At 42.9% G+C, this 10,542-nt stretch overlaps 1 protein-coding gene across 1 annotated transcript; it reads left to right on the top strand.

Annotated features, from left to right (window-relative positions):
- Positions 1-4,144: 4,144 nt before the first annotated feature.
- On the top strand, positions 4,145-6,711 carry LOC116263014 (phenylalanine ammonia-lyase-like). Its single transcript, XM_031642579.2, has one exon. The coding sequence runs from the start codon at positions 4,265-4,267 to the stop codon at positions 6,545-6,547; it is 2,283 nt and encodes a 760-aa protein (XP_031498439.1). The 5' UTR covers positions 4,145-4,264; the 3' UTR covers positions 6,548-6,711.
- Positions 6,712-10,542: the final 3,831 nt, after the last annotated feature.

Genomic DNA, 10,542 nt, shown 5'->3' with positions numbered 1-10,542 from the left:
TTTAGTGTCCGACAAACCTGCTCCAACCTTTAAGGCAGATTAATGGAGCATTTACATGGTGCCCCTGCTGCCAAACAAGCACTAAGGAGCATTGATATGTAAAAAATTAAAAATTAATGAAATATCTATATATATATAAAAAAAAAAAATCTGTGCTGGTGCAGGCAATTGCCAACAGCAGCGACAATGTGGCCCCACCACTAGATGGATCCATCTAGTGTTGGAGCAAGAAATTTATTTAAAAGGACACAAACATGCGAAGTCTAGATGTATGCATATAACAATAATTTTTTAACCTTTTCTTTTCGATTAAAAAATTACTCTCATTAGGTTTTTGGGTCTGATTTTTCTAAGAGGTGGTGGAATCCACTACCTCATGGCAAAGGGCAACGAGGGGTGAGGGCATGATAAAAGAAGGAAAGGGGAAAGACCAAATTTCATAAGAAGAAATGTTCCTGACAAATTATAATGCAGGAGGGCCAACTAGACCTGGCCTCTTGACTTGACCAAGTAAAATTGGAACGTGACGCTCAACTAACCCACTGTGGTTGATGATCTCACCACCCTTTCACATGACTTCATGTCAACTTACGAGATCACCAAATGCATACACGTATATTTCTCATTTTAATTAGCAAAAAGAAAGACCTCTAGATTGGAGCTTTCTAAATCAAAGGCACAATCAATTGTAGACCTAACGGTGGTTTTTCATGCCTCTCTCTCTATCTCTCTCTCCCTAAGTGATGGGTAGTGCAACCCGTTGGGTTTGGTGGCGTGTTATAATTATTTCTTCAATTACAATCTTGGAATGTGCAATCTTGATTGAGGAATGTTAAGCTTAAGATTAAGAGTGCTATTATGAAGGTTAAGTGGACAGTTATTTATCCTTTCTCATCCCCCCATCCCCTCTTTCTCTCTCCGTTCCTCTTATTTTGTTTTATTATGCTGCTGTCTTGTACATTTCGTTTTTTTATTTTGTTTTTGAGGCTTGTTCTTGTATTTAGGGGATTTCGTGTCTCTAAATTTTGTTATGCATTCTCATTTTATGTCTATCTCTCCCTAGGCTGTTGGGTTTAGTGGCGTGTTATAGTCATTTCTTCAATTACAATCTTGGAATGTGCAATCTTGATTGAGGAATGTTAAGCTTGGGATTAAGGGTGCTATTATGAAGGTTAAATGGACGGTTATTGTCTCTCCCTCATTCCACAATCCCCTCTTTCTTTCTCTCTCTCTTTTCACCCCTCTTCTTTTGTTTTATTGCCCTACTGTCTTGTATATTTCCTTATCCTATTTTATTTTTGCAGTTTGTTCTTATATTTAGGGGAACTCCCATATTATCTCTCGGTAACCCAAGTACCCATTTTATAGATTTGAAAAGACAGCGGCCGAAGAATCCTAGGCATACATATCACATACTTAATTAGAAGTAGAACAATTATTTTAAGTAAACATTAAAATTTATAAAAGAACTCATCCAAAAACAGTCAGAGCATTTACAACTCAACTCACGGCAAAGTGCAACGAAACATACATTAGAGAAAAGGGGAGAGGGCATGATGCAAGAAGGGAAGGGAAAAAACGAAATTTCATAAGAAGAAATGTTCCGACAATCTATAATGCTGGAGGCCCAACTAGACCGAGCCTTCTTTGTGGCTTCTTGACTTGACCAAGTAAAATGGGAACGTGGCACTCAACTCAACTAACCCACTGTGGTTGATGTCACCACCCTTTCACATGACTTCATGTTAACTTACGAGATCACCAAATGCATATGTATCTTTCTCATTTTAATTAGCAAAAAGAATGACCTCAAGCTTGCAGTTTTCTGACCCAATCAATTGTACACCTCACCGTGGTCTTTCGGACCTCTATCTCTCCAAGTGATGGGTAGTGCAACCCGTTGGGTTGGGAGGCGTGTTATAGTCATGTCTTTAATTTTAATCTTGAAAGGTGCTATCTTGATGCTATTGAGGAATGTTAAGCTTGAGATTAAGAGTGTCATTATGAAGGTTAAGTGGACGGTTATTGTCCCTCCCTCGTCCCCGTCTTCTCTCTCTCTCTCTCTCTAAGTTGTCTTCTCTTTGAAATAATTTTTTCAGAAAGCCACCTTTACCTCCTAAAGCTCCGTATTAATGGGTAACTCAAGTACCCACTTTATAGATTTGAAAAGATAGCCGCCAAAGAATCCTAGGCATACTTATCACATAATTAATTAAAAGTAGAACAATTATTGTAAGTAAACATTAACATTTATAAAAGAATTCATCAAAAAACAGTTAGAACATCTACAAATCAACAAAATGGCATCTATAGCTAGTGATTTTAATATCATTCTCACTATAATTATAGAATCATATGTATACATAGACATGAAAGATGACCCATTAAAGGCACATAATTGTGAGAAATTGTTCATCAAATAATATGTTAACTTGACCATGTCTTGGCCCAGTTGGAGGGAGGAGGAGAAAAGGAAAGGGGGCACCAATAATGCGTTAGGGTTGGTGGATGGGGGAGGACCCAGCTAAGGAAAGCAGTCTACTTTTGCTGACTCTCTTCGTCGCTTTTTCTATGCGGGGTAGAGCTCTACTAGCTACATTATGCCACACATCAGACCTTACTTTCAACTCTAAATTCTTAAGCCCAATGCTGTGATTGGGTCCGCCAACATCATCACAAAGATGTGCCACTTTTACTGACTAGACAAACACTTTATAATATCCCCCAACAGGGGGAAAGACAAGTGTGGCCACCGTCTGGGCAATTGCCTACATAAAACAATAAAAATGTTTATTTTTATTTTGATACTTCAAGATATATATATTTCTAACGTACATACAGGTCGTGCCCTTTAGTTAGAATGTTCTAACTCCACCCCTGCCCTGAGTTGCCCAAAATTAATCCAATATATGACGAATCTGCAGTTAGGTTAGACATCAAATTAGAGAGGTTAGCATATTCAGATCTGAATTTGATTAGTACATGGCAGCTCAATCTTCACAAGCATGATTTGAGTGGGCGTCCTGGGGCAGGGGCGGAGACAAAGGGGGCTCACATTGGCCCTGACCCACTTTAATTTTTTTTTTTAAATTTACATGTAAATTTTAAAAAATTTTACTTGTGTCCTAGATAAAAATTTTAAAAAATGATATTTTGACTTGTGTCAAAATTTAGAAATTTTAATTCGGCCCCTCCTCATTAAAGATTTCTGACGGCCACTATGAGCTTCATTTTAGTAAACTTGATTACAAGTCAGTTTGAGCAAGGAGATGAATCCATCTATGAACTCCATTTTCATCCCAAACAATTTCTGTAAATATGTTTTCAAGAAAGAGATAGTTAGAGAGAGAGAGAGAGAGGTTATTTGAGGAAAGAAGATGGGGGATGAGGATATTGGTAGGGCCCGATTTGATTTTCATCTCTTTTTCACTGTTGCACGAAGGTGGTCCAAACCCGTATAGCCTGGTCAGGTGGCTATTGACTCCAAAGTCGTCGTCATCGTCCCTTTCATGACCACCGCCAAGCAGCCATACTCCAGTACTGAACCTCCCTTTCTTTTACTCCAAAAAGATTTGCATTATTTGCCCTAACAGTAGTGATAATGAATCCGGTAGAATGCAACTGCAAAGTATATAATTTAAGAAACAATCTTTTTTGCTACTTTTACAAGTTTCTCACCTTACAGATGTAATATCTACAACACGAAACATAAGAAGCGACATTACAACCCGTTTATCTTGACACATAAACATGATGATCATATGGGGAAATCAATAATCTAGAGTTTTTTTAAATTTAGATGGTATAAAATCTTGTTTGGACATCTAAATAAACCAATTTAGAGATGGATTCATAAGTTTTCTAACGTAAAGAGCACATCCAATGCGGTCAAAATTTTGAAAAGTCCTGTTGGAAATAAGTTTTTGAATCACTCCAGCACAATTTCCATGAAACAAGATTGCACCCTATCTCTAGTCAATGGGAGATGAGATTTCTTCCCACCTTCCTTCCAAGAAGGAAGCTTCACCAACCACATAAATAATAAATAAATGTTATCCAAAAGCCCCCAACAACCAAAGAGCAACACCAAAATTGACTGGAGGCGGCTTCTCACCTTCCTCTCTTCTATAAAAACAAGAGTCCTCACTCCACAACCAGAGGCAAGCAGAGCTCACTCTCTCTTCTCTCTCTCTGCTTCCATTTTCCACAGAATCCCACCACCGCTAATCTTTTCCATCTCCTCGATTTCTCTTTTGCAAAGCAAATGGCTGAATCTCTGCAGAAAACCATCGAGAACTGCAGGCCACCAACTCTGCCTTTGCCCAAGAATGGCATCAACCCCGTGGCCGTCCCTGGCAATTCCTACGTCCCGGCGCCTCCCCACTGGCGCAAAGCTGCGGAGGCCATGCAAACAAGCCATTTCGACGAGGTCCGGCGAATGGTCTATCAATTCTTGCACTCCGACACCGTGGTCTTGCAGGGAACAAGCCTTACAACGGCGGAGGTGGCTGCCATAACCCGCCGCTCCGGCGTCAAGGTCTCCCTTGACGAGACGGCAGCCCGGGCTCGTGTGGCACGAAGCGCCCAGTGGGTGGCTGACAACATTGCCCGTGGTACAGACACTTACGGTGTCACGACTGGCTTCGGAGCCACCTCGCACCGCCGTACTTCGAAGACATCCGATTTGCAGACGGAGCTGATTAGGTTTCTAAATGCAGGCGTGGTAGGGAAAGAGCATCTCCCCACAGAGTACGCTAAGGCGGCCATGCTTGTTCGGACCAATACCCTCATGCAGGGCTACTCCGGCATTCGGTGGGAGATCCTTGATGCCGTTGCCCAACTTATGAACCGCAACTTGATCCCGAAGCTGCCGCTGCGAGGCACAATCACTGCCTCCGGCGACCTGGTGCCACTGTCATATATTGCTGGGCTGCTGACTTGCCGGCCGAACTCCAGGGTGTTGACGCCGGAGGGGAAAGAGGTCCCAGCTGAGGAGGCTCTTCGCCGCGTGGGGATCGACAAGCCGTTCGAATTGCAAGCCAAGGAAGGGCTGGCGCTCGTCAACGGCACGGCAGTCGGGTCGGCAGTGGCGTCATCTGTATGCTTCGATGCGAATGTGTTGGCTTTGCTAGCAGAGGTGCTGTCGGCGCTCTTTTGTGAGGTGATGCATGGGAAGCCAGAGTTCGCAGACCCGCTAACGCATGAGCTGAAGCACCACCCTGGTCAAATCGAGGCGGCGGCCATCATGGAGTACCTGCTCGATGGCAGCGACTACATGAAGGAGGCCGCCCGACGGCAAGCGGCGGATCCACTGACGAAGCCGAAGCAAGACCGCTACGCCCTTCGGACCTCTCCACAGTGGCTGGGCCCTCAGGTGGAGACGATCCGCTGGGCAACAAATTCCATTGAACGCGAGATCAACTCTGTGAATGACAACCCCTTGATCGACGTTGACCGTGACATCGCCCTTCACGGCGGCAACTTTCAAGGTACCCCCATCGGTGTCGCCATGGACAACCTCCGCCTCGCTCTCGCTGCCATCGGCAAACTCATGTTTGCCCAGTTCTCCGAGCTCGTCTGCGACCACTACAACAACGGACTCCCGTCCAACCTCCCCGGCGGGCCCGACCCCAGCCTCGACTATGGCCTGAAGGGTGCAGAGATCGCCATGGCCGCCTACACCTCCGAGCTCCTCTACCTCGCCAACCCCGTCACCACCCACACACAGAGCGCCGAGCAACACAACCAGGACGTCAATTCCCTGGGCCTCATCTCCGCCCGGAAAAGCGCCGAGGCCATCCAAATCCTTAACCTCATGAGCGCCACCTACATGGTGGCGCTCTGCCAGGCTGTGGACCTCCGCCACCTGGAGGAGAACATGCGGGAGGCCGTGAAGAATGCCGTCCTGCAGGCCGCACGGAAGACGCTCTACTCTGATCCCGAAACAGGCTCCCTGCTCGAGACCCGGTTTTGTGAGAAGGACATGATCCGAGTTGTGGAGAATCAACCGGTCTTCTCCTACCTGGACGACCCAGCGAACCCATCCTACGCGCTGATGCTGCAGCTGAAGGAGGTGCTCGTGGAGAAGTCGCTGGTGTGCGGCGAAGACGGGCCGGACGGGTACCCCATCTTCAAGAGAATACCGGTGTTCATGGAGGAGCTCAAGGAGAGGCTTCCTACAGAGGTAGCGAAGGCCAGGGAGGGGTTCGAAGGTGGGGCGCACACGGTGCCGAACCGGATCAAGAGGTGCAGGACGTACCCAGTGTACCAATTCGTGAGGGATACCTTGGGTACCGGGTTGCTAAGCGGTACGCAAAGGAAGAGCCCCGGCGAGGACATAGAGAAGGTGTATGACGGCATCTGCGAGGGGAAGCTTGGGGAGGTGCTGGTCAAGTGCTTGGCCTTTTGGAGAGGGTCCGCCGGTCCCTTCACGCCACGGTCGGTCGGGTCATCGCCGGCCAAGTGCGACCCTACCCATTGGGGCTGGTTCGAGAACCTACGGTCACCTAGTGCTACCAGCGGTAGGGGACTGTGGAACCAGATGTAGTAGAAGCCCCATCTCTCGTTGGGGAACTGGCATACACCATCATCTCTCCTTTCGTTTTCTTAATTTGACAGAATTACATGCAATGTAGTTTGTTCCTTTTGTAAGTCACGCAGCCAGCAAGGTCTGTGATGCTTTAGTTATAAATCTCGCCATTTCCAAAATCATCTTCATACAGAGCCTCGTCCTAATTTTTTTCTTCCATATGTACACCACCTTCATTCGATCCGCCTTTAATTCAAAAAGAGAGAAAGGGAGAGAGAGGGGCATATTTAAGAATCACTGATATAAAACTAGTAAGAATTGGATCCTTAACACAGTCAATAAAGAATGTAAAAGTAAAGGATGCCAAGTTGAAGTCCTTTTCATTTTGGATTTCTACTCATAGTACTTCACTGACGCTCAACTCAACTAAAAAAGTGATCTCCAAAGCATGATAGCAAGCCTCTTTATTTCTCTTCTACCATGTCGAATGTTATCTCATCTCATATTAGCAATCTAAATGATTATTAAAGATATGACTTAACAATATGATTCTTTAGCTTTAATTAACAAGTATAAACAAACTGTTTTTCTTGTATTTCAAACATTCTAATTCCAAATAATATATACGGCATGTGCACCTCAGCCAGCGACCGTTTGGTACCCTGACACAGCTATATATTAGGAACTTGTTGATCCTAAGTTACACTATCAGGTAAATTAGAAGGCAAAAGGACTATGATGTCAATGGATCATATTTGAATCCATACTACCCTTAACCATATCTGTTTTTTTGGATATTTGGACTCAAATGTGAACAAATTAAAGTCAAATCCAATTCCAAATCTGAATCTGAAATCTTATTTCACAGTCCAAATCCAATTTTTACATTATATCCGAATCTGAATTTTGAAAGTAGTCCATTTTTCAAAATGTAAGAGTATTGGATATAAGATATTTATTAAACTAAATCCAATTCCAATCCAAATTCGAATTTCATCATATATTTATGTATATTTGAATTTGAATCAGAATCCAATCAGATGTCATTTCTTAAATCCAAATTAATCTGATCTTATTTATTAATTGGGATTAAACTTTTTCCATATCCTTTTTTTTTTCGGAACAGCTGGATATCTGATTCAAATTGAATACATTGACATCCCTAAAAAGACCTTGAGAACAATAATTTGATGAATTATCTTGGAGGGATTACAAAGTGGCAAGTAATAGAAAACAAAAGGGAGAAAAATTAACATCCGACTGGAAGGGATTATAAATGAGCATTTAAGATGAAATGTTCCTAATAAAAAAGAAAATTTTAAAAAACTAAGAAACAATAATTACATAAAGTAGTTGTAGACCTAACTATAATTACCTAAACTATCAACAAAGCGATTAAAAAAAATGTAAATGAGACGACACCCTATGTTAGGTTTGATAGCCTTGGATCTCAGATAGGAAGCTAATTTAAGACCCTTGGGTGTTAAAAGCAGAGGTTTCAGAAAGCCTCATTTGGTATCCATTTTTCTCCCTCTTCCCCTCTCTCTTTCTCTCTCCTGCTCCCTTAAGATGACCGATCTCAACAGGGCACCGTCGACGGCAAGTCTCTCTCTCGAACAACCACGACAACGATGGTGACTCTCTCTCTTTCTCTCTCTCATGTCCACCAGGTAGAGGGCACCTCCACAGCCATAGAGGATTGTGGAGTGTTTGCAGCTCTGGCCCTCTCACTCTCACTCACTCTATTTATCTATCTATATGTCTCTCTAGGGTCTCGACCATCGAGGCTTTAGGCAATTCTCTCTCTCTTTCTCTGTTTGTGTGTGTGTGTGCACGCGCACACAATTAGAAGGGATGGGGGATTCGAATCTCAAAACTATGGATTTTCCCCCTATATAATATTTGAAAACCATGGTTGTGAGATCCAACATAAGCTAAAACAATGGATTTCACATTGAAATCCAGCCTCGTATCTGCTATCCAAGGCTAATAACTGCAACCAATGATATGAATTTTATATATTGAACCACCATTCAAATGTATTCTATATATCCAAAGAAATATCCAAATTGAAGAAGAAATTTGTTTACCTGCGACAAACCCATAACCATGTTTGGAACAAGGTGAGTTATTCTCAAACATGGGCCTTTACTGACGGGGAGGTCCTCCTCTCCGACCCTTTTTGACATATAAAGGCAAGCTTTTTACAAATAAGAGAATTACACTACTGAGGAGGCAACTGTGGGTTCTAAACCGTAATTAATATTGTTTAGAAATTGTAATTGGAAGAGTACTACAAATAAGTGGGAGAAATTCATGGTTTTTCTTCTGATATTGTTTTTGAAGAGCATCAATGAATCGTTTTAAGTACTCATCGCAAAAAACATAGCTGATACGAGCTGTAGCTCATACCCCTGGCACAAACTCCCCTTCTACATTCGTCCGAAAGACCAATTGCCGTGATGTATCCTGCTTAGAAGGTGAAACAGAGGGAACTACTAATAGTGTCATACTAAATGTAATAACAATGTGTGCGAGAGAAAGATTAAGAGTTGTACACACAAACACAATAACAAAATTTGGGGACAAGAAGACCCCTAAATATAAGAACAAACTGCAAAAAACAAAAAGAAAGAATGAAATATACAAGATAACAGCACAATAAACAAAATAAAAGGGGTGGAGAGAGAGTGGAAAGATAGAACACTAGAGTGACTTAGTAGCAAATGAAGGACGGTGCCCTTGCCAAATAGCAAAGTGGACATTCCTCTACATAAGGTGTGCCACAGAATCCGACGAAGAGAAGGTGCCCTTGAAGACCAGTTGCTGCGCTCCTCCCAAATGCACCACCAGAAAGACATGAGCCACAACTTCTAGACCCGACAACAAGAAAAGAACATGGGGGGAATGACAAAAGAGGAAAAAAAAGTGAATAGATGGTGGGTTTGGAAGGCTACTAACAAAAAAATCTCATAAAACATTATAAAATAAATGATAGAAAGTAAAAAGGTAAACCCGAGACTCAGCCGCGGTGAGACATTAGGGATAATGGTTAGCTAAACTAATGTCAAGACACTGTAGGTGATCAAAAGTATTGATATGTCAAAAAAAAAAGTGAAGTAAAAATAATGACACGAGGAGAGGGGGCCAGAGAACCAAAAGGAACAGGGTGGGAGCAATGCAGCGGAAGAACCAAAAGGAGTCAGGTAGCAAGAAGAAGAAGAAGTGAATCCACAAGAAGGCGAAAGAGGCCAATATGAGGAGAGGGGGGGGGGGGGGGACGAGGGTGAGCAATGAAGGTCAGCAAGGTAGAGAAAAAAGGGGAGGGCAGAAAGAAGACTACACCAAAAGTGAGAGGGAGAGGTGTGAGAGATGAAAATATTCCAATTACTAGGGGATGACAAGTCATATTTGAACCAAATGAAAAGGGAGATAGAGGAATGCTCAGTTTCCAGATGTCACCACCAAGAACACAAGGAAGACTCACACACCCAACTAAGGTTGGTAACCCTGACACCTCCAAGATGACGTGGAAGGGCAACCATATCCTAATGCACGATGCAATTCGAAGGCCGATCACCATCTCAGATAAAGTTACAAATGATCTTATCAAACATTCTCTGTACAACCATAGGATGACGAAAGACCGCCAGAGCATGGAGGGGAACTGACGCAAAACGATGTTTAACAAAAGTAATACGACATGGGAGGGAAAAAAACTATTCTTGCCAAAAATGGAGGCGATCCATAAGATTCTGCTCTACTCCATCCTAAAAAAAGAACGCAGGAGATGACATCGTAATCTGAACACCCAAGTAGTTTATAGGTAGGCCTGCAGCCTTACATTCAAAACAAGCTTATGCAAGAAGTATCGTTGTCGAATCTATGTGAGTGAGAGAAAGATGACATTTAGAGGAATTAATAGAAAGACCCGAGATGAGCTCAAAAATACGAATGATATGCCTCAAAAATACAAATGATAAGCCAAGTTCTCACAATTTGTTGGCGGGAAG

Source organism: Nymphaea colorata, chromosome 10, assembly GCF_008831285.2.
Source record: "Nymphaea colorata isolate Beijing-Zhang1983 chromosome 10, ASM883128v2, whole genome shotgun sequence".
Classification (NCBI taxonomy): Eukaryota; Viridiplantae; Streptophyta; class Magnoliopsida; order Nymphaeales; family Nymphaeaceae; genus Nymphaea; species Nymphaea colorata.
This window is presented reverse-complemented; position numbering and strand designations above follow the sequence as displayed.

Excerpts from the sequence above, each read along its gene's own strand:
- LOC116263014 (XM_031642579.2), top strand. The coding sequence starts at position 4,265 with ATGGCTGAATCTCTGCAGAAAACCATCGAGAACTGCAGGCCACCAACT.